The 24,552-nt window shown below is 36.9% G+C and overlaps 3 protein-coding genes and 1 pseudogene across 3 annotated transcripts; 1 reads left to right on the plus strand and 3 right to left on the minus strand.

The window, feature by feature from the left end:
- The first annotated feature begins 1,798 nt into the window (after positions 1 to 1,798).
- Positions 1,799 to 2,823, plus strand: ERF1 (ethylene response factor 1). The gene has a single exon (XM_007035031.3). The coding sequence runs from the start codon at positions 1,897 to 1,899 to the stop codon at positions 2,539 to 2,541; it is 645 nt and encodes a 214-aa protein (XP_007035093.2). The 5' UTR covers positions 1,799 to 1,896; the 3' UTR covers positions 2,542 to 2,823.
- A 4,395-nt stretch (positions 2,824 to 7,218) lies between these two features.
- LOC18603204 (uncharacterized) lies at positions 7,219 to 9,445 on the minus strand (annotated as a pseudogene).
- Positions 9,446 to 14,580: 5,135 nt separating this feature from the next.
- On the minus strand, positions 14,581 to 15,897 carry LOC18603206 (uncharacterized). Its single transcript, XM_007035034.3, has one exon. It carries the CDS (start codon positions 15,868 to 15,870, stop codon positions 14,836 to 14,838), a length of 1,035 nt encoding a protein of 344 aa, XP_007035096.2. The 5' UTR covers positions 15,871 to 15,897; the 3' UTR covers positions 14,581 to 14,835.
- A 6,412-nt stretch (positions 15,898 to 22,309) lies between these two features.
- On the minus strand, positions 22,310 to 23,510 carry LOC18603207 (uncharacterized). Its single transcript, XM_018119416.2, has one exon. The coding sequence runs from the start codon at positions 23,459 to 23,461 to the stop codon at positions 22,571 to 22,573; it is 891 nt and encodes a 296-aa protein (XP_017974905.2). The 5' UTR covers positions 23,462 to 23,510; the 3' UTR covers positions 22,310 to 22,570.
- Between the last annotated feature and the right edge of the window lie 1,042 nt (positions 23,511 to 24,552).

A 24,552-nucleotide genomic window follows, 5' to 3' on the forward strand; every position in this document is an offset into this window, starting at 1 on the left:
TTTGAGTGTGGAGACTGCGTGGGTGCTCATGTCGAACTCGGGAGGCTTTGGCAGCAATTTCTGATTATTTCTAGAAATCATTCACATGAATCCCGTTTTTAAAACAAAAAAGGGTGCGGTTGAAAATTCATTAGCATGAATGCCCAAACCAAACTTATTGAGAAAATTTATCATATACTTAGTCAATAAATGTATTTCTTTGATGAGGGTTGGTAAAGTTTTAATTCTCTTTTTGGATAAAAAGAAAACGTTAATTGCCTTACAATGCATGGACTGCTGTTGTTGTTGTTGGTATTTTGTCATCGTCGGTGAACACTATTTACTGTTTTCCACGAGGAAAAGAAAAAGTTTGCTTCTTTGATGAAAGTTATTTTTCAAAGTAAAATACTAAATAGACATTTAAACACAGTTATCATTCTCCCAGATCAAGTTTCTTTCCACCATGGAATGGTATAACTATAGTACTTGGCTAAAGAAGACTAGTTGAGAACTTCCTTTTTGGTTATTTTCTCTTTTTCTTGTTCATTTTTGTGTCATCCTCCGACCCATTGAGACAATTAATCCATGCAAAGGCTTGACAGTCCCCGGTTGATAATCATTCCATCTCTGAAAATTCAACTCCATGTAATCAACGAGACTGTAGATATCTTCAGCTGGATGGAAGGATCCATGGAGTTTCCGTCCACAAATGACACTACTACTTTTCTTTCTCCTTTCTGTTAAACCCTTTTATCAACACCCCCATCCATCATGTTTCAAGGGCCAATGAGTGCATCATCTTGACTTTACTCGTCTTCCCAATAATGGGATTATCAAAGAGGTTTTTCCTTTTCTTTTCTTCCCCTATGCCTCCGTGACTGGCGTTGGTCATGGATTGTTTAACAAATGCTGTGTATAGATCCATATATTAAGAAACTCCAAGTATCTGGATTTTGGATGTGAAACCTTTGCTTAATGTGCTTCCATATTTTCAATGTATAAAAGGGAAATGATATGCTTGAAATAGATAGTGGTTTTCATTGTCAAGTCATGTAGCGACAAAATCCTTGGATGTTTGCCCCAATTCATTGAACAATCATAAATAGGAAGTAGCATCCCATCCAATTCTAGTCATCTAAACGTCGCATTTTGCCCATCAATGCAGAGAACAAACAAATCATTCTTATTAGAAAAAGAAAAAGGTGAAGTTGATGACTGTTAGGAAAAAAAATAACAATAATATGATATGTTGATGTGATATGATAAAATTGTTATGTAGTATTTTTTATTATTTATGTCAATATCGTACACATATAAAATGATTAATGATATTTTTATTATTAATAATTAATTAAATGTTAATTATAAAAATTTATTTAATTTAAAATAAAAATATAAAACTTGAGTGGATGAAATAAAAATTTTTAAATTTTTTTCAAATATTATGAAAAAAAAAAAGATATTTCCAATTTCTTCCTTCCAATTTTTTGTCCACAAAATATTTTGACGGTTATTTCAACCGTCGAAGGCTGAGTTGTTACCATCATCCACGTGGGATGACAGTGGACAAGGTCCCACGTGTAGCTCATATTCGACAAAAACTGACTTCATATGCTGACGTCACCTTGCTCTGACCTGGCCGCCCTCCCTGAATTGACCCACGTGTTCATTTAACCTTGGCTGTGGAACCCAAATAAAAAAACGATCAAATAATATGATGCCATATCAGCTTCCCTTGCCACTTGTCTACTGTTTTGGCCCTTATTCTAATGCCGTCCTATTTTACATTTAAATCCTCTGTTCGGGGTGTATAAAGGGAGCTAAAGCCAGAAGTTTTTTGCTCTGCCTCCAACTCCCAACACTTTAACCGAAACAGAGGAGCAACAGAGAAACACTTCGAGAGCCTTAAAAAAAACAATGGATTCCTGCCTCTTTCACTCTCCGAATTCCAACTCCTCATCGGAATCTTCATTCGGATCGCCGGAGTTCTTCCCTTTGCACAACAACCATCTTCCTTTCAACGAAAATGACTCCGAGGAGATGCTTTTATACGGGCTACTCGCGGAGGCTACACAAGAAACATCAGAAATAACGTATCCTAATCAAGTAAAGGAAGAAGAGGTTAGTTCAATGGAAAAGGAAAGTCCAAAGAAAGAAAAGTCTTACCGGGGTGTAAGAAGGCGTCCGTGGGGGAAGTTTGCGGCTGAGATAAGGGATTCTACCAGGCACGGCATAAGGGTTTGGCTTGGAACATTTGACAGTGCGGAAGCTGCTGCTTTGGCTTATGATCAAGCTGCTTTCGCCATGAGAGGCTCCGCTGCGATACTCAACTTTCCGGTGGAAAGAGTGCAAGAGTCACTGAGAGACATGAAGTGCCACCAGGAGGAAGGGTGTTCGCCGGTGGTGGCTTTAAAGAGAAAACACTCCATGAGGAGGAAAATGATAAGCAGAAGCAAGAAAGAAAGAGATGTCAGGATAAACAATGTGATGGTGTTGGAGGATTTAGGTGCAGATTACTTAGAAGAGCTTTTGACTACATCTGAAACTGCTAGACCTTGGTGAATCCAACAAAAAAAAAAAAAACAGCAAGAATAAAACTTCTTGTTCATCTACTTCTAGTCTTTTTTATTTTTTTTTTCTTAACTTTGCCTTGAGCTTTGTTTTTGTTTTTCCTTCGGAACCCCACCATTTGTAATCAGAAAAGGGTGTAAGAAGGTTCACATTTTGATATTTTTAAATGTGCATCCTCTCTTTTCTTTTTCATATCCCATTTTGTGTAAAGTTGAGGAACAAGAAATTAAGAATAGCAATAATTTCCAGAGACTGCTTGTCTCATCCACCAAAGACACAGAGGTTGGCTGCTGCTGCTACTATTATAGGATTTATGGACACGTATCCCTCTTCCAAAAAGAGAAAGGAGGACATGACTACATACCCATATTTTGCAAACAAAAACAATTTAAGAATGATGACATGAAATAGTACTTTATAATTTTTTATATAGGCTATATTAAATGGCAAAAAACAACTTTATTTCACTAACTTATAATTTTTTACGATTTGAATTCGAAATTTCACATAATTAAAATACGACTAATTTAAATAACAATATCGTATGAAAAATATATGAACACAAATAATGTCATGTGCGAGTCATCGGAACAGAAACGTTCGTTATCAAATTGAGTATAATTTAATCGATAATAATTTATTTTATTTTTTTAAAAAAAATAAATTTCAATTCCATCTTAATTAAATAAGTAAAGTGTTATTTTATCTAAGCATATACATCACACACGTAAACCAAAGAAGAAAAATTCTTCAAGACCAAAAGATTCAAAGTATACTGAAAATAATTAAGATGATCAAACCCTTTATTAAAAAAGAAATGATGGTCTACATAATATATCTCTATATTAAATTTATACATCTAGAATAGTCTCTGGCAGTGGTTGCAGCATCAACTCTTATCTCTTCCATCTTTTTATTTTCTTCTAAGATGAGTCAAAGCTTCTACTCAAATTGAACTTCAAATGCTTCCTCCTGTTCTCTTTTCTCGTTAAAGCAAAAGACACAGTCTAGGTTTTGTCGGTCACAAACTTGCACATTGAAAAGTTAAAACTATGAACTAAGAAGAATTAATTCGTATTAGGCAAAGAGAAAATCTGGGTTGGTCTTCACTTCAACAGTAAACCACTCCTTTCTTTTTCTTTCTCTCCCCTCTCTTACTTCCCTATACAAGTCCTTTGAGTTGTAATTTTTTTTTTCCTCCACACAATCAAATTGGCTAGATTTAAAGCAAACACAGATGAAAATATTAAGAGGCGAAATTGGCGGACCATGGAGATTAAACAATGGAGGTTGATGGTTTACTTTGTCTATAGTCTATACGCCAATGATTTCACAGATTACTATTTGAGTGTAATTTCAAAGTTTAGGAAGCTTCCTGCTGAGTGCTGGTTTAATGTCTCAATGTTATTCTTGGACTGTTATCTATTGCATGATAAGACTAATCTAATTTAAAGTGAATTTAGTAACATATTCTTGATGGACTTGTTCTTAATCGAGTTCATGTTTCATATTGTTACTTTTTTCTTTGGCAAGTATGACCAGCTTTCCATTATTCCAGATGGTCAAAAAATGGCCCAATGTTACTATTTCTCTTAATTATTCTGGAAACTTAGCTTCTTGATATTGGTCCTGAAATGAGTTAAGGACTCTTTATGATCAATTTGGAGTAGGATAGTGTCAATAGTAACCTTCTTCTTCTTCTCTTCTTTCTTAGCAAAAACGAAGGGAAAAAAATATATATCAATAGAATATTTGGCTACGGTTGATTGATTAATGAATGGGAATATCTCCCTTGGGGGTGGTATATAGTCAGTCAATGGTGTTAGCTAAGGAAGATGGTTAAATTATCTTCCAACTAATTGATTGATTCCATAATTATATTAAGGAATTTATTGCCCGAAGCAACCTATTAAAAAACAAATTATATGGTTAAGTAAAGCAATTTTATGGATCACTCAATTTTGTCACGTGATTCCTTGATCGTGACATTTAGAGTCCAAGGTTAAAAGTACGTGGGTCAGAATCTAAATTTTAGTCAATTCAAAAAGGGTATTTTGATTTCATGAAAATTCATAAAGTGTTAAGCTCATAATCCAACCTTTGATACCTTATTTGATGCTTCCATCGTGGCATGGTTAACTGAACTTGGTCACCCTTTTGAACTTCTTATTAGATACAAATGACGAGGATCTTGAATTCAATCTTTTTTTTATTATTAGTTAAATCGAATTTGGTCACTCATCTTTAAATTTATCTTTTTACTCAATCTAATACATTTTATTTTATTATTATTCATTAAAAAATTGTATTTATATCAAAACTAAACAGATGGAAAATAAATTTACCAGTATCTTAATAAGAGACTGTTTAAAGGTCTATTTTATGACATTAATTTGACTAAAAACAAAAATCACTTACTAGCTACCGAATTACATTTTGTTTTCCATTGAATAGGGTCTTTGCGACAAGAAGCTTGTACGATTGCAATTTACATAGATATTCATGCACGTTAATCATGAAGATTATTGAAAACATAAAGTCCTTGTGGATTACAGCTGGTGGGAAAAAGATTATTTTAATTGAAATTCAGGGCAAGCAACCAACACAAAGGTAGGGGAAAGAATTCTTACATAGACATTAGCCTTAACTATACTTGTCAAAGGGAAATTATGTTCTATTTAATGTTCATGCATTGTCTTTTACATTCTTGGCTCTTTTCTGTTTTCCTTTTTAAAGCAAGCTAGCCGCCGTATTTGTTTTTTATTTGTAGGACAGTACCTAAAAATTTTATGATAGACAACTAACTACCTAATCAGTTGACAAATAATTGTTTAAGGGATATGGTCAAGCATAATTAGACAGGAAAAAACTATATACATTCTCAAATTTTTATTTTTACCGTGTGTTCTCATATCATTAATTATTAATTATGTAAGTTTCGTTTCATATTTTGTATAATTACGATAAAAATTTTTAAGAATAAAACATAATTTTTTTAAATATCGACAGAGTTGAGTGATGACGAGAGTATGATCATGTTTCATGAAGTCCTCATACACGATAGAAAGAAACATTGAACAGACCAAAATGATAAATGCGTCTCATTATGATGATGTTGATGTATATTTTGGGAATGTAGCTATCTCGTTAGAGAAGTACCACAGGCTGATACATTGGTTTGCAATAAGCAGACTGTATCTATGTGCATGCAGGGTATCTGTCAAGCGTGCCAACAAGCAACTGTTTTAGATTCGATGATCTGATTGAAATTGGACAAGGATGAAAACCCAATGTACCAAAAGGAAAAAACAAAGTAACAAGTTGAGGGAGGGACTTCTTTGAAATCTGCATCTTAAGAATTAACTTGGCAGTCGGCAGCGGCATAAGAAAGCCAATGTCGTAGAGATCTGATTCAATGACTCCCAAATGTACATTCACTTTATAATTTCTTGAGTGATCAGGTTACCGCCGGGAGAATCAAAGACCAACTCAACTCCACCTTTTGTTGCCCTATCTAGCTGTTTTAATTCACTTATGCATTGAGCCGATAACGAATAACATATGCTCAATGGCTTAACTTTCTAAAAAATTTCATGTTCCAGGGCTTGGATTAATGAATTTTCTCAAAAAAAATGTCTTGGTTAGGTTTCATTTGAGGTACTAAGAATGTTTTTCAGAAACAGGTTTAACATATCTGAACTCTTATACTCACAAGTTTATAACGAAGGTATAGGAAAATTTTTTGGGTCAGAACATTAATCAAGAAGGTATGTAAACCCAATCAGTGTCTTGGCTTCTCTGGCCCAGCCCAAATTAAGAAGATTCAAAATTATCAGTATAATTTAGCCGTACATGATTTGCCACGGCCTCTCAAAGTAGGTATTCAGGGTTTCTGACTGCCATTTTGTTTCTGAATCAGCACTAAGTTTGCACTTGCTATATCAAAGGAAATATATCTATTTGTTGAGTGTTAAGTGATGACAGATAAAGGGGAACAAAAGATACTGACAGGGATGATCTGATATCTCTACAGATCAGTTAAATTGATGCATTAGAGCAGAGAAAAGAGGGTAAGTCATAAGATGCGAAAAGTTATTCTCAACACACATGAACTCATATGGATCACCAGCCATTAGTTAAAGGGATAATTTCTTTGACAAGTGTTGAAGGCCTAACAGTACCTCTGAAAGAAATTGGAGTATTGCAGGACGTCATCTTTATCTCCAGGTGTTTTTAATTCTGCTCGACTAGCCTTCTTCCCTAACAAGTCATGTTTGTTCCTAGTTGCACCAATCTGTTATCAGTTGTAGGCACAAGAGTTTTCAAGGTTTAAGCTTCTGATCAGTATTACCATCTAAAAATACAGCCTTGAAACTCATTAATAAGCCAAGTCATGGATCATATAATTGCCCTGTTCAATTCAGGAAGATGAATTTGGATATAAAAGATAATATCATGGTATCAGTGACAAAGAACAACTAAACCAGCCAGTAGTGACTACATATACTAGTGTCTCTTATGAATAAATTTAGCCAGATCATTGATAAGACAAAATGGAGATTGAAACTGTTATTAATACACATTCATCATATTGAAGATGAAACAGTAACTGATACATATTTCATCATAAGCTGGAGAAACAAATTATGATACACATTCTCATACAAATCAATCATACACTGAAAGTTTCTGATACAGGTCTCGAGAGATGGCTTGTTCCATCACAGTGACAGGGTCAATAACCCCTCCATTGTCCAAGAACAACTCCACCAAATTCTTTGAGAATCCACTGACTAGTGCCACTCCAGCCTGATTGGAAGGAACAGGCGTAGAAGGGGAGTTGTTGAGGTTCCAAAACACAATCTCTGGCATGCCAAAACCCTTCTCTTGAAATTTCCTTTGTATTCCTCCATACGTGGATCCCCATGATTTTGCTGTGAGTTTTCGCTGTTTCTCTTCAATCTTTTCTTGCTCCACCTCACACATAGCATACCAGTCATCCTCAAGCAAATAACCTTCTTCACTACCAGTATCCCAATATGAAAAAGGACTGTAATAACCAAAACATTGTCCATTTGAGTAAGTTGAATCGTTTCTTATTGGATGATCATAATTCTGCCTAGATGCTTCATCAAATTCCACACGACTGAAAACAAAAATCCTCTTTATCATCTGATCCTCCTTTGCCTTCCCATCAACAGCAACCTGCAAAATTCTATCAAACACTTTCTCAAAATCAACATTCGCACCTCTATCCATCTTCCTTAAAAACTGTCTTTGACAGAAGGTTATCCCCATGGATCAAATGAAGCTCCGGATTGGAGCCACAGATAATCACCTTCCCCTTCTATGGCTCTTCACTGAGTTCAGAAATCAATAGCCCGAAAGCAACACAGACCTCCATAGGAGCCCCATCCATGCTGTTAGAATATTGCAATGCAGTTATTCAATTCTCCCTTCCTTTTATGATCCTCCACCATCCTCCTCCATTGCAACTCTGCAACATCATCTGCATCCTTCAAAGATGCAATGATTTCATGGGGAAGCAATGCACTAGCAGCAATTGTTTCATCTGCTTTCCTCACATCCTGAATATACCCACTAAACCTTTGGTCGTCATGCCACAAGAAATGTTTCTTATAATTTTGCATGGAAACAGAAGGCACCTGTTATAAGACAGAGCATCCCATTGCTTTGAACTCATATACAACTCTGGCAATTCAAGAGCCTTATGCAAAGGAACAAGAACTTGCTTTCTCAACCTATCTCTTACCCTAAATGCATAATGAGCCTCCTCTATTCCCTCGTAATCAGGATCGGATTTCCTTGGAAACATCCTCCTCGCTATACTTTCACATATTAAAGTAGCCTTATCATAAGCAGAATAAATTGAAGGACACCATTTAGACGCCAGACTAATTTTCCTAACCTCCCCAGAATTCTAAAACATCATATCTTTCTTTAAATCTTCTGCAAACATATCAGCTATACAATCATACAAAAACCTATACATGGGATCATGCACTACAATACCTTTCGTAGGCCTTTTTCGCCTTGTTCAGCTCACTCTCCTTTCTTAGACTCCTCGTGTTCTCCTTATTCACGTATGCCATCTTTGTCTTCTGGGAAACCGTAGCATCCCTTGGCAACTGTGGCTTACGCTTGGATTTATACATCGTTTTATTGAGCCATTTGCCTTTCTTTTTCTTCCTGGTTTGCCACTCTTACTTCGCATTTTCCCTCACTTTCTCTCCTTCCAAAAGCCTATAAAGAATCTCCAACAAGTCCTTGTAGCAATCAACCTCTGCAAAAACCCTGACATTGCATGCTAAGGCTTTAGGGTGGTTTTTGTGTAACCATAATGCAGCACTATAAAAGCTTTCTTTAACAGACTTTCCAGTGCCACGGACAACTCTTAAATTGCAAACAAGCCTCAAGGTGGTTAAAGGTTCGTAAGACCAGGCATTTACGAGCAGATTAACAAGGGCATGAGTTGGCATGGAAGGCAAGGCAGAGAAGAACAAGTCCCGGCAAGGGTTGACAGTGTTTGAGCAGCTGAAGGACTCCTTTTTCGGGAACCCTAACTGCGGTATGATGGGTTTGACAACGTCGAGTTGAAGGTTGTAGACGCCAGCTTGGAGGGAGCGCACCATGGGATCGCCACTGGGGGATAGCCCCGGTGGACCAAGAAGCAAGGTATTGGAAGCCATAGGAATTAAATGGCTCTTGGGTCTTTTTCGTTATTTCTTTCTAGGGTTTACTGTTGAGAGTATGTGGCTGTGAAATGGAGCTCTTGGGTGGGTGCTTAAAAAGAGTGGCTTTTACTTGAGGAGCAAGAAATTAATGGAGATTTGAATCATGTGATAGCAGTCTCAGCAGAATTTTACTCCGCCATGTTGTCTATCCTCTCGCAGATAATTAGGAGTTGCATGATAGCCTTATCTAGAATCCTTTGAAAATATATACAGTATATTATAATTGTAATTACTTTTGGTAATTCTGTTATCATTAATTGAGTAAAAGTTACCCTTCAAACATGTCCTAGGGGCAACATTGCTTCAGTAAAAGGTTACTACTTTGGAGTGGCTTAACTTATTTGGTTTAGGCAATTGTACAAGAAAAATTCTTTAGTCTCATAATTGAGCCAGTTCAAAGATGTATATACTCCTTATTAATTACCATGAGGAGTGTAGTGATAGATTTGAAATATTTGCATATAGTTTGGGTCATGGAACGTGCTTTAAGACCTGTTTAGTTTTAGACCTGTGAATTTTAGCTGTTGTATACACAGTTGTTGGACCAACCCATCATCTGATATCTAGTTTCCTACCCAACAATGGTTCACAGAGCCAGGCCTCCTCCAATCTTGAGGTGAGTCAGTGGGCCTTTTTATGTATTTACACATGTATCCTTTCCTCTACTGTTTTTGGTTTTGATAAATGACTGCTCCAACAAATTTAATTTATCCACAACTTTTTCTCAGAGGTTGTAAGGACTTTCATTAGATGAAAGGTCTGATCGCTCATTTTCTTTAAAGAAGATGAGTAATGCCATTAAGAGAGAAAGATGCTAGCATCTCATGATTATTCAATTTAAGATATTAGTGATCCACAATGTGAGAGCGTTCTAAATAAAAATAACAACTTAACAGCAAATTTATTACAGGACTAAAGTAAATTGACGAATGACTTCTTGTGTGGTAACAATGCCTGGAAAGAGATCAACCTAATCGGTCCTTTCCCAGAAGCTGGCATGGGTGTTGAGCCAAGTTCCTTTGGGGGTCATGGAATTGGAATTATCACATATATTTTATTTTGGGGTAAAAATGTGAAAGGCAGAGTAGTCTCTGCATTTCGCACACCTGTGCATTAGATATTCATGGCAGACGAAACTGGCTATAATTGACTGAAGGATAGAACCCAAAAGTAATTGGATGCCTTGGAATCTTGAACTCCGAAACTTATCCTAATGGTATGATGTTCTTGTCACCTATATAAAGTAATTGACAAAAGTTTTAGGACTTTGGTAACGCCAGTTGAACTCTCTTAGTCCTTTTGATGTCCCTGAAATTTGTGATTCCCTTGACTTATCACTTCTGGTCCGGTGCACAGACCTATTCGTTACCTTACCTGGAGCTAGCTGCAACAGGTTAAAGTCTTGCTGAAATTTGTCATTTCCTGTCGATTTGTAAATGATGTTGATGTGTTCAGAAATGACTTGGTTTAATTTCTAATGCTCTTGCTGGGTTCGATTTAATTTGTTTGACAGTCTTCCTAAGTTATTGCAGGTTGGGTTTTGTTTTGGTCAAGAGTGTTCCTATGAAGAAAGAGGAGGACATTGGCAGCAAAATTTCAGTTTTTTTAGCCTAATTCTTTGGTACATGTCCTAAGAAACTTGATTTCGAAGAGGAGTTTCAGGGGAAGAACGTTAATCTCTTACATTTCTTATAGCTAGTTAGCTGAATATACTAAATTACACGAAGTATATCGTATGTAGTACTGCAGTTCATTGCAATGGATATCCCCGTTGAATTCAGTCTCATCATGGTTGAACCACTTGAGAACTGTGCATTTTTCTAGTCGTTTTGAGACGGTGCACGAAGATGTTTCCAACATTTTTGTGGTTTGGGTTGTGGGATGAGCTTCAAGTTCCATAACTTGGGCTAAAAGGTAACTACTTCTTCCCCAGTTTTGCAGAAAATCAATGATCAAAGGTCAGGTGGACCAATGAAAAGTTCTGCATCTTAAGTTTTCTACCACACAATGGAGGCCTCCCTCAATCTTGGGTTGATAAATAAACTGTTATTTATTAACAAATGAGATATGACATTTCCAATATTTTCCTATGAAGATCATTTTGTTATTTGAAATTATACATTTAAACTATTCGAGAGAGGAGGAAAGATTTAACCATGAGAAAACGAAACAGGTGAGTGGTTTTCTTAATGTGAAGAGATAGTGAAAACAATTTTTAGTTATTGAGCACGCTTCCTTAATATTCTAGCTGGCAAACACAAAATGAAGAGGTTTTCAGGGCATGTTAATTTGTCAGGACAAGTCTCCTAATTTGGCTATACGCCATTGTTAAATCATTGTGGTGAGGCCATTCAATGATGGTTGGTGAGGGGGCCATATAACAGCAGTTAATGTAAGGAATAGTACCATGCTTAGCTTACCCATTACAGGAAATACATCAACATAATTAGGCAGCAATAATTATACCACGGGGGGACTGAAATGCAGCTGCTACTGCAATGCTAAAAGGCATGTGTCTTATGAAGTCAGAAAGGACCTGGTAGTCAATTAAACATTATTGCTCTTGATGAGGACCAAGCCTAATCATGGCCTCTACCATCCGCAGTAAATGTTTTAGGTGGAGGTTTCATGCTATTGCCGCCACCTTCGTATCGTCTGTCATCTTGTGATGATATTAAAGTTTTTGACTTGATGATGTTATTTATGATCATTTGAGACGCATTTATAAGGTTAAAACCTAGAAGGACTGTAAAATTCTTGTAGACATGTAACTGTATGAATGAGAAGCTATAGGATTTTAAGTTAGTAGGAAATAACCTGCCAGCCTATGGAAGAAGCTAAGAAGGGGTGTGGGGAAGGAGTTATTAATTTCTGGTTAAACAAGACATACTACAAAGCATTTGTGTTTTACCATCTCAAAGTAGTTAGAAAATTGGTTTACTATGGTACCTCCAAGGGATGCAAGTTCACTGTAATGGGCAATAAAATGGTATCTGCTGCAACAGAGGCACTCAGAATACATTAAATGAGATTTATGACAATGCAGTGGCGTATGGAGTCGGTAGGAAAAAGGTGATCATGGACCAGACCGTAAAATTTTGTGGTCTCCGATCAAATTGTTGAAAGATTGTTTTCAGATAAGTTCTTGGCAATAACATGACATGGACTGCACCTTAGTAGTGTCTAGATGAACAATATTAAAATATTGTCTATTCCTAACAGGACCAAAATAATGCAGATTTTGAGAACTAAAATATCATTAACAAGTCCTGTCTCATTACTTTTTCTTGTCCGGAAACATGCAGATCTGGCTTACGTCCCTGGACAACTTCAGCACAATCTTGTTTATAAGTTTCTTTGGTAGGTTTTTCTCGCAGGAGGATGATAGCAGTCTAGCTAGTCACTTCTGATTTCTGACCAGTTTGTAATGGAAACACATTTACACCACAAAATGAGAATATTCTTTTTTCTTATCCCCATTAACTTTTTTATTAAATTATTCAAAGTTTTTGGATGATATTTTTTGTATTTTCATATGGATCAAAGTGGTTTTTAACATAGTACTCGAATATTTAATTCAATAATTAATGTATAATTATTTTATTTTAAAAGTAAGGTTTGAATTCTTTTTTTTTTAATTATATAAAAAATTATCTTTAAAAATCAAAATAGCTTTAGCAGCAACGTAGTCAAATTAGGTACACACTTGTGAATACCAGAAAAAAGTTGTTAGGAAACTTTAATTTCAGTGCACCAACTTTTCCTCCACTAAATTCAGCTTTTTCTCATTACTGTAATATTATCAACTTGGGCTTAGAAATGTGACCAAAAGGCAGGTGTCCTCGTCACATTTAAGTTTATGAAAGCTAGAGATGGATGTCAAGGAGTGTCTGTCGGTGCCAAAAAGCTAACTGATCTGCTTACGGACGAGACTGTAAACCATCGCAAGGCGGTTTTATGGGTTTGCCAAGCATTTGCTGACACCAAGACTGTTTAGGTGAAAATTAGATACATAACCTTCCTTTGGGGTAATCATATGGTTTCGCAGACTCTGAAAACTTGAAATGCATGAAGAAAAATGCTTTCAAGGCTTCCTGTTAGCATTTGCATTTAATGTAGGACCTATAGTCTACATTAATGCTTGCTTGACTCCTACTATCAATTTATACAGCTTGTTCGTTTATAATTTTGGAACTCGCTTGGATGGAATGCACACGAAAGGGCTAGAAGCTAGGGGTGGATATGTATTTAGCTGCACATAGAAACACTGGAACGTGGTTTAGATGGATCTTGGACAGTTTAGCTTTTGAAAACAGGAATTGAAACAAGAACTAGAAGAAAATCAAAGTTACGAGGCTCATTTCAAATATTTGATAATATAATTTGTACTCCAAACTCTTTTAGCCCCTTTAAAAATTCTAATTATATAACAAGGTTGGAATCTGTCAGCATCTCCTCTGACAGGATGGTGGGGTCCTTGCATGGATAAGGAGACCACCGTTGGGTGCATGCAGAAGACCACAAGGTCGTCAAGAGAAGCCCGAGTAGAATAAGAGAATAAGCTCGTTTACATGTTTTTGTCCTTACACAGATTGATTTCCAGTTATTTCAATAAAAAATTTTCAACAGTTATAAATGGACTGCATTACAAAATATCAGACCATTGTCCTTTCTTTCTCTGCAATCGAATTTATCATACTTTTGTGCTGAAACAATGAAATTCAGATTTGTGGCATTATGGCATATTTTAGAAATCATGGAATATTTACTTTTTAATTATTTTTTATATAATTTTGTAATCATGTTTTCAAAAAAAAATTGTAATTATAATTCATAACTTTGTCCAATTTTTAAGCATATTGTAACATAGAATCAAAATTTCACAGTAACCAACCAGGGCATCTTTACTTGGTTGATGGAAACAAAAAAACTGAGAAATAAATCTCACGCTTCTTATAAGCAGGAAGTTGGGTAGAAGATTTCTGTTCCAATTTAGTTTATGTGCTTGACATATATTATTAGCATTTTTTGGCATCCAGCAGATGGATAAAGATTGCTCATTGCAACTGGCATTATTGTGTCCAATATTATATACATAAATATATATATATATATATTTGTCTTAGCCTGTCTGCCACTGTTTACTCCATGCATTTAGTGAAACATATGAAAAAGTTTTTGAGTCCTGGAGCTCTTTTGGATGGCCAAAAAGGCACATGCACGTGCAAATACAGGAAAAATCTGCGATTAATACTACTGCAGTTGGGATTTGCACTTAAGATGAATTTGGATATGCTCGATTGCTCATTAAGCAGCAAGAAGAGAATAGACATTTCAAAGAGTACTGACAGGAGCTTTCTCAATCGCTAGCTCCCGATCTCTCATCAAACAGGACTTATGATAAAAACATTAAATGACATGCAAGAAAATATAACACAAGTTGGCAGCAGCCCTTATTCGTAGTTACTAATCTATCTATATGGCCATAGTAGCTCATGTTGTTCGGATGGCTTGGTGATGGGGGCTAGTTTTATGGCTTCCCCATTGGAGGGTGTCCTGGATAGTGACCATAAGGTGGCTCATACACCGGTGGTTTCTTAGGAGGTTCATATACTGGTGGCTTCTTCGGAGGTTCGTAAACCGGTGGTTTGGGCTCTGGCTTCTCTTTCTTCGGAGGTTCATAAACTGGCGGTTTTGGTGGCTTAGGTTCATATACTGGTGGTTTTGGTGGCTTAGGTTCATACACTGGAGGCTTCTTTGGAGGCTCATATACTGGTGGTTTGGGTTCTGGCTTCTCTTTCTTTGGAGGTTCATAAACTGGTGGCTTTGGTGGCTTAGGTTCATAAACTGGTGGCTTTGGTGGCTTAGGTTCATATACTGGTGGTTTCTTTGGAGGCTCATACACCGGAGGCTTCTTTGGAGGCTCATAAACTGGTGGCTTTGGTGGCTTAGGTTCATAAACTGGTGGCTTAGGTTCATATACTGGTGGCTTTGGTGGCTTAGGCTCATAAACTGGTGGCTTTGGTGGCTTAGGTTCATAAACTGGCGGTTTCTTTGGAGGCTCATACACCGGAGGCTTCTTTGGAGGCTCATATACTGGTGGTTTGGGTTCTGGCTTTGGAGGCTTAGGTTCATATACTGGTGGTTTCTTTGGAGGTTCATAAACTGGTGGCTTTGGTGGCTTAGGCTCATAAACTGGTGGCTTTGGAGGCTTAGGTTCATAAACTGGCGGTTTCTTTGGAGGCTCATACACCGGTGGTTTCTTGGGAGGTTCATAAACTGGTGGTTTGGGTTCTGGCTTTTCCTTCTTTGGAGGTTCGTAAACCGGTGGCTTGGGCTCCGGCTTCTCCTTCTTTGGGGGTTCATAGACAGGGGGTTGGGGTTCTGGCTTCTTTGGAGGTTCGTAAACTGGTGGTGGTTTGTAAATTGGGGGTGGCTTCACCTCGGGAGGTTTGTAAACAGGAGTAGGTGGTTTCCCATAGCCGGGTAACTCGTAGGTACCAAGGGAGGGAGTGGCGAGAACCACCACTCCCAGGAGCAGTACTAGTAAGTGTGTAAGAGACATCTTGGAGCTCTGGCTTTCGATAGGGCAACTCGAAGCCCTCCTTTTATAGTGGTAAAGGAGCCTTTTGGTTAGTCCAGGTGTCAAAATTTCTCTCGCATCATACCTTACGAAATAGTGAGCTAGCTAGATTTGTAAATATTTGAGTAATTCATAAATGTGATAGGGTCCATTTGGGTCCCACTTAGTCGAAATTTTGGACTATGAATAACAAGGCCTTATTCATGATTGAAGAAGATTGGCAGTGTGGCTATTAAAGAAGATTGGCAGTGTGGTTCTTTTGGCGGTGACTATTCCTTCTCTTTCCATAAAGTAATAGTTAGCGTCACTCTTTTCATCTTTTTCATTTATGAAACATGCTTTTTCTTTTCCTGCTAAAAGAAGCAATAGAATGGCACGAAATTCTCCTTTATATCTGCTCAGCAACTCTTTCCTAACAAAGATAAGAAGCTCAAGGCATGAAAATATCTCAAGAGACTGAAAGTGAAGAGAGTTTCTATAAACAATGCCTCAGGATAAAGTTGCAAAAAAATTGCAGGACTGCACATCTTCTAGTATCACAATAGGTGTTCATCAAGGAACACTTTTTACTCCAATTGGTTTGATATTTACTGTTTTCATGTCCTGTAAAGTCTTGGTTGCTACAATAAATATAGTAGAAGTGTTTGATGACAGCAAATTTCCTTCTGGACTGCAAACATTGTTACTAATTTCAAATGTAATGCCACAGCTATAAAAAATAAAAATAAAATAAAAAAAGCGAAGCCCAGATGAGAAGGTTGGTACCTTCCGCTTGCATGTTGTAAGTTTTGCTTGAGGGAGATTATTTTGGCTAAAATCTAACAACATTGTTGCCAAAAGGCAACTTCATTATTGGTGGAAGCCTTTGCAGTCCTGTTGGGAAATTTACACGAATGCAGCACTCACCTCTTTGCTTGTTTCCATAGTTAACAACAAGTGAGCTTATTTGTCGGTATTGACTTTTATGATGCATACCCTTTTTCTCTTTCTATATTTTGTTTTCAGTTACCTAATTCCTTATAGTTGGCACTAGGCAATTCAACGAGTTTTTGCATCTAATGGTCTTTTATTGACTTTTAGAAGCAATATTTCAACCTTCCTGTTGATTGTACCTTAGTTGAACTAAGTTCCAGAAAGACAGCTTTCTTTCACTATCAGTGTATGGATAGCTTAGCAATTTAGTCTTATGGATTCATTATTACCCTTGCACTAAAGCCGCAGGCAAATTACTGAAAGACTAATCATAGATCTTTTTCTGCTAATTAAGGTATTTGAGTGGTTCTATTATGGAGAGAAATTAATTTACTCTGTAAGTGAGGCTATATTGAAGAGAATCTGAACTGTTTACAACTACTTTGTTCTCCATAAGAATTTTGGCTGCAACGTTTGACAATTATTGTTGTTATTGCCTTTACTCTCATGACAGAGCGCTTTAGGCAGGACAATCTGGTTCATGAACACTGCTCATAATTAGATTTTAATTCCCAATCCTAAATTGCATGTTAATAGCATTATGAAGTATGTCATAAATTTTGCACAATACTTTAAACTCGGAAAGAGAGTATTTGGACTTGGGATCTCTTCCTGGAAGTACGGCCTGGTCACCATGAAGCTTCCAGAAATTTGTTTTCTACACGCAACACTGGATTTGGTATAACTAATTGTGAGGAAATATGAGCTCTTAAAGCAGATGAACAGTTCTGTGAATCGGCTTAATTAATTTTCATGAATTCGGGCAGCCTAAGGCTTATTCCAAACAATTTAGATGAAGAGTTCGACCAGAGTAAAGAAATATTTCATTATGTACCATCTTGTCCTGTAATTAGGTGATTATCATATGAATTATAAATTTATAATCACTTTCCTGAGTCGAAATTCAGCAGATTTCTTTTGTAGTTTTCCCCCCCTCATCTACAGGTTATTTTATCAAAAAACCTGCTGGTTTTTTTTTAAATTAAAAAAACCTGCAGGTTCTGTGCTGCTATGTGCTGGCAGAAGAAAAAGCTTAATGGCGATAGAACAACAGTCAGTGAGAAAGACTGGCATTTTGCAAAACCGACATGCTGCATAATAGGCCTAGCTTACCTACCGTCCTTTTGATAAAATTGTACTCGTTATAAAATTAGATGAACTTTCAATTCGTAGCTTATCCAATTAGTACGTAACACAATGTTTGAAATACATGATTGATCATGAATGCCATTATTATTGTTTTTTGATTTTTGCAACTCTGGCAATGGATCTTTCCACCAACCAATCTCCATGCACGAAAACGCAACAAAAATCTTGAACTTAGTGGTTCAGTTGAAGTCAAAAAGCCAAAAGAAAGGGATGATAGGGGGGATTGAAACAAAGAAAGCGAAAAGAGAAACAGACCATGACTGGAGAGGAAATATGAATATAGGTGGGAATAAATAAGTATTCATGGAAATCAACTGCATGCAGTAACAAAGTGGCTTGTGAGGCTCTTCAGCTTTCTCCATTATTGGAGGGTGTCCAGGGTAGTTTCCATAGGGTGGAGATGGTTTGGGCGAGGGTAGAGTTCTTGGCTTATGCTCAGGAGCCGGGGTATGAGGTTTGGGCATTGTGGCTGGCTTTTCAACGGCTTGTCCACCTGTGGTGCTGGTCCTTTTTTTGGAGGTAGAGTTGGTGCAATGGGTGGTTTTGGTCCTAACTCTAGGAGGTAGATAGAGTTAGTGGATTGTGCTCAGGATTTAGCTTTTCTGCTTTAGGAGGCTTTCGAACTGGGGTTCCTGCCTCGTGCTCTGGCACTGGCTTCTTAGTTGGGGGATCCAGGTGGCCTGGAATGGGTGGTTTGCGCTTATATTGAGGTGGCTTTGCGTAATCAGCTAAACAGGGTGCGCTAAGACTAAAAACCACTGAACCGATAAACAACATAAACAAGTATACATAGGAGACATCTTTGTGCTTTGATGGTATAAAGATAATGGTTCAGAACTTGAAGGAACATACCATTTTGTAATGCTTACCAGCCCTGGAAAGTTGTATACATGTTCAAATTTCGTTCAGTTCGTGTCATGCACAGATTACAAAATAAGTTAAACTATATAATTTGCGGAGCTTAATTAAGGCGATAAAATGGTTCATTTGTTTCCCATAGAGATGAACATTTAGACAGTTGGGAAAATCCTGTTCCTAAGAAGGATGAGGGAGGAAAAGTTCCAACCTCCAGGTTAAAATCCATTTTAGTTTCTCTCTCACGATCTACCGACTTTTGCCCTTTCTTCATCTGTTTCAACGTTGATCCAGATCTCTAGGTGAGCATTTTGTCAAAGCAGCCATCATGGAAAATGTCAACAGCGCTTGGACAGTAGCAAGGCATTATTTTGGCCAATAAGAACAAAAAAGGTTGGTGCTACAATTAAGGTAATTACCAAAGAACTTTTGCTCCTATTATTTTTCTTCCGTTTTGTTCGAATTTCTGTATGATTCACTCACTTCAGTCGTTTTCAAGACTGTGATTTCTTGTAATTCTAGATTTTCTTCCATGGCGTAATATTTGGCATTCCGCATCCGCGTTTCTTGATTTCCCATATAGATTGCGACATTGATGGCCACTTGTCAGTCATAGGTCGTTGGTACAGTTTCATCGTGTCAGTCCGTGCCTATCATTTCAATCTAAACATGCAAATAAACCCAAAAAATGAAGAATAAAAAAATATATATAACATAGTTTATCAGATAACTTTGGACTTAACAAAACTTTTAGTATTGTCAAAGACTTTCGTTACTTGTTGGGATGAATTCTGGGTACAAAGTTGTCAATATTGGAGGTGTAAACAAGAACTCTCATTTCCAGACTCAAGGGCTACCTGGAGTATGTTTCCAGTAACAAACGTGTAGGAGCTTTAATTTGACATTGTAGATGGTGGAAAATGTGCAGAGAGAACAGAATCCCATAGTCTGTAGGTGGAGATTGATTGAGAGAGATACAAAAATTCTGTATTTACAAGTCATATTTGCTCATTGACAAAAGAAAATAAAATATTGAACGTGGACTATTCCCATAGAAAAGAACCCATAACTACTCATCTCTCTTGCCATAGTCTCTCTCTGTGGTATGACTCCATCAAGATCCATGAATTAGTGATATCCTTACTTCATCCTTTAATTGTGAGGCCAAAAATAAGACACATACAACAGGAACCAATACACTGGAGGTGCAGCTGTGTAGTCTACATGTTCCAGAACCCAGAAGTTTCCTGTCCTGAAAAATAAGCCATTTTTTTTTTTGTATCCTTTGACAAATGTATGTAAATAAAAGAAAATATAGATTTGATATGTCAGTGCTCTGCATATGTAGTTATCTTCTCGATCGGATTTGCTCCTTTTTTTCAATGGACAAATGCTGGTAGGTTTTCTGGGTCTAAACTGAAGACTTTATTCTCCAGACAGGGCAGGTGAAATTGAAGAATTATGTGAGGAATATTCTTACTACGAACCGTGGTTTTTCTCCACGAATCTACGACCAAGGAAAACAAATCGTGGTGCCATATGTCTCCATGCATGTTATTATGGGCACATCATCTTTCTTAATTTCTGATACGACTTACTCACACATCCAATGGAGATGGTTGCCAAAAATTTGTTTACTCCTAACTGGCTTATCCTTTTTTACTTTCTTTATATTTTTCCCCTAATAAGTGGTCCAACAACTCCTTAAATTATTATATCTTCACTTTTTCATCCATTCCACCAACTACATATATTTTAATGTTTTTGTTATTTAATTTCTGATCTTGAAAAATGACAAAATTGTTTAAGTTATTGATTTAGCCAGCCATTTATTGTTTTCTTTATTGGTGGCCGCAGCCTATTGGTGTCCACCGACTGCCCCTGGCCATGCTAGGCCAGGCTCTGGGCCCTTAAGCCCTGCTGGTTATAAATAATTCTAACTTGAACAAACAATATTAAGCCTAGGCCCAACTTGATGATTATTTTATTACGAAAATAGATTTTTTTTTTATAATTAAGAGACGAGTATTTGAATCTTATTTTTTAGAGACAGAGAATATATATTAATTAATAAATTATATATTCTAGTATTTATTATGAAGATAATTTTTTTTTTTAGTTAGTGGGGTGCGCCAGCCCTGAGCTATAGTGCAACGCTAGGGCAATGCGCGAGAGAACCAATAGCAAGCTACTATGGTGGACTCTCTCCCTAAAAAAATTAATTTAACATCATGTGGACTAATGGCCCATGAAGATAGTTATTTTTGAAAAACATAAAAATTTGATATGTGAAATTGAATTTGTTGGATCAGAATTGAAAACCCGAATAATTCCGAGTACAAGTTATTTCGGATTCGGATGATTCGAGTATGATATTCAGATATTTTTATTTAAATTATTAACTTTTAAAATTATGTTATATTTTATTAATAGTAATTAAATTGTTTATTATCACATTTTTGTTAACTTGTAGCATACCTTCAACTTTGATTTTTGATATCATAAAAAAATTCAAAAATTTTTTGACTCATATAAAAAGGAAAGAAACAAGTGAAATGAAAGTTATTAATTAATATAAAAAAAAATAGTTAACTTCTAAAAAAATTATAAATTGTTTTTTATTGAATGATGTTAATTTTCACTTTCATTACACAGATTATTATTAGTAATTCACCGTAATTATGGTTCGACTTACAATTTAAAATGTCAGTCATAACTTATAAAATAAGGTATAATTCTCTCTTTAGTTCCTTTAAAGTTAACGTTTATTACCTCAAAATTTAAAAAATGAAAAAATATTTTACGTAATAATTAATGAACGTCAACAACACAAATTGGTTCAATTCAAAATTCAAAACCAGAAATAGCTTAAACCTAAAATAACTCGACTCAAAATTAATTAATGAATAGTTAAAATACAATTTCTTTTTATTTACAGTATTTAACATGCATGCGGAGTTTAGCATTTTGTGCGGGCCTAATCCAACTCTTGGAATTTAAGTGCGTGCAGCCCATTGTCACAAAAGCACAAAGAACAAACAAGACAGAGAGTACTTCATAAAATAAAAAAGAACAAAAAAAAAAAAAAACAAAGCAAAGAATTGAAGATGGGTTGTCAGGATCAAACTTATATGCACAACAATTCCTTCTCAGCATCAGGCTTTTCTGTCAGCTTTGGATCTTATTTCATTATATGTTGTGAATTTTGTCTTTACCTTCCCAAAAACTGTTGATGCTCTGTAGTGATTCTGGTTCCTTGTAGTAGGGTCTCCCCTGCTTTTTTTTTAGATGAATAAATTGTATTTATCTGAAAAAACAAAAGAGGGGTTACAGTTTCAGCCATTGAGGCTTGCTGGGCTGCAAAGAAGCTATAGAGAGAGAGAGAGTCGATCATCATATCAAAAATGTTTAATACTACAACTAGAGAAGAAATTAAGACTGTATATTACACTAAGTGAAAGCATATATATATATATATATAGTGACAGTCGTAAAGTACAAAGTTTTCAAACTGCATGTCCATGCTCATTTCCTACGTAGGAAGCTAGTACATGCACTACAAGCTAAAGGAGTGAACTACGTAAACATTAAAAACCAACTATAGCGGGAGTTATGGACTCAAACCATTGAACATAGCTGCTCTTATTTCTATGACACTCTCCCATTCCATATATACTAAACACAACTAGCTACTAGCTGGTAACGCCTAGTTAGCTTGTCGTGGCGGCTTGTGGGGTGGTTCATCATGTGGAGGCCCAACGGGCGGTTGGTCAGGCGGCTGGTGGGGTGGTTCATCATGTGGAGGCCCAACGGGCGGTTGGTCAGGCGGCTGGTGGGGTGGTTCATCATGTGGAGGCCCAACGGGCGGTTGGTCAGGCGGCTGGTGGGGTGGTTCATCATGTGGAGGCCCAACGGGCGGTTGGTCAGGCGGCTGGTGGGGTGGTTCATCATGTGGAGGCTCAACGGGCGGTTGGTCAGGCGGCTGGTGGGGTGGTTCATCATGTGGAGGCTCAACGGGCGGTTGGTCAGGAGGCTGGTGGGGTGGTTCATCATGTGGAGGCCCAACGGGCGGTTGGTCAGGCGGCTGGTGGGGTGGTTCATCATGTGGAGGCCCAACGGGCGGTTGGTCAGGCGGCCCAAGTGGAGGCTCATGAGGTGGCTCGTGTGGAGGCACTGGTGGACGCAACTTGCGTGGTGGCTGGAGCACTTCTTTGTTCTCAAGTACTTGCTCTGCCAGAAGGTGTCCCGCGGGGTGATGACCATCATGTGGTGGCTTCTTTCCCTTGCCCTTTGGTGGTTTGTCAAATGGTTTGCAGGGTGAGCTGTGTAATTCCTCAACGCCGCCGTCTTCCGAGAGGTGTCGTTGGGGTACTGGCTTATTATCACCTGGGCGTATCGGTGGCTCCTCTTTCTTAGGTGGCAGTGGTTTATCACCAGGGATAAACTTTGGTGGTACATAACCAGGGAGAATTGGTGGTTTGCGCTCTGGAAAGCGCTCGTCTTCCTCGGGAGGCCCATTATAAGCTAGAGATGGGGATGGAGTGGTGAGAAGAGCCATCACTCCAAGTAAAAACAGAAGCAAGTAAGCTTTAGACATTGTGATTGGAAAATCTGTAGCTTGTTTTTGTGGTGAAGAAAATGAACAACTAGCGGCCATTTATACTGGATGGAATCATAGCTTTATCGTCACCACTCATGTCATTGAGCATTTGGCAAGCTAGCTTAGTTTGTAGCTTTAGATAACTGTTTAATTAATTAAATTACAGATTTTCAGTTCACAGTTCACATAGTGCTCAAAAGAAGAGAAGCTCACAAATTTTAGGTGGTCCATTTTGGGGTCCCATCAAAGCTATTTTCTTGTTTTTCATTGAGAGAAAACTGAAAACCAAATTCCTGTCACATTTAGTCCATTAAAATTTAATTTATTTTCCTTACTATAAGCCTGCAGCCAAGTGACTCGATTGACTTCCGTCTATTTTTATAAGTTCTGCCTAGGGCTTCTGTTTCTGTGTGTTGGCACGTTGATTCTGTTCATATTTAGCCTTTAATTTCACTGGAGTGCAATTCTACTCGAAATGGTGAATTAACTTATCAAACCCCTTTAAATCACAATAAAGAGGTGTAGAATAGGATATTGCACCACAGATTCCAACGTATATTCGATTTTGATTTTCCTTTTTTTTTATTTTTGCATGAAGTAGTCAAAATTAAATAGTACTTCAAAATCAAGTTGAAGAGTTATTTAATAATGTTGCATAAATTGTCTAATGGCATATGTTAAAATTTAGAGTGTTTTTTATGATATCATTATAGTGCAAAATCGAGTCATAGCTATGTTTACCTCGACAATTTGCACATTATCACTTAAGATCACCCACTAACTGAGATATTTTCTTATCTCTTACTTCAATTCGTTGGATTCAATTTCATGAGAAAATCACATTTTTTTAAACGAAATAATTATTGTATTTTATTAGAATCGCTCTAGCAATGAACACAAAAATTCATACACTATTTTTCAATTTTTTTTCTAGCCATACTATAGCATTAAAGCTTTAATTAGAATATATAATCACTTGGGTCATTATAGATTTTTGTCTTTGGAATTTTAGCATCTTTAGGAACAATTCAACAAGTAAAAAGAAATTACCTTTTTTTTTGCTGTTTTTTTCAACTAGTTCAGACTTA

The sequence above is a fragment of the Theobroma cacao genome, chromosome 4 (assembly GCF_053813885.1).
Source record: "Theobroma cacao isolate CCN51 chromosome 4, ASM5381388v1, whole genome shotgun sequence".
Taxonomy (NCBI): domain Eukaryota; kingdom Viridiplantae; phylum Streptophyta; class Magnoliopsida; order Malvales; family Malvaceae; genus Theobroma; species Theobroma cacao.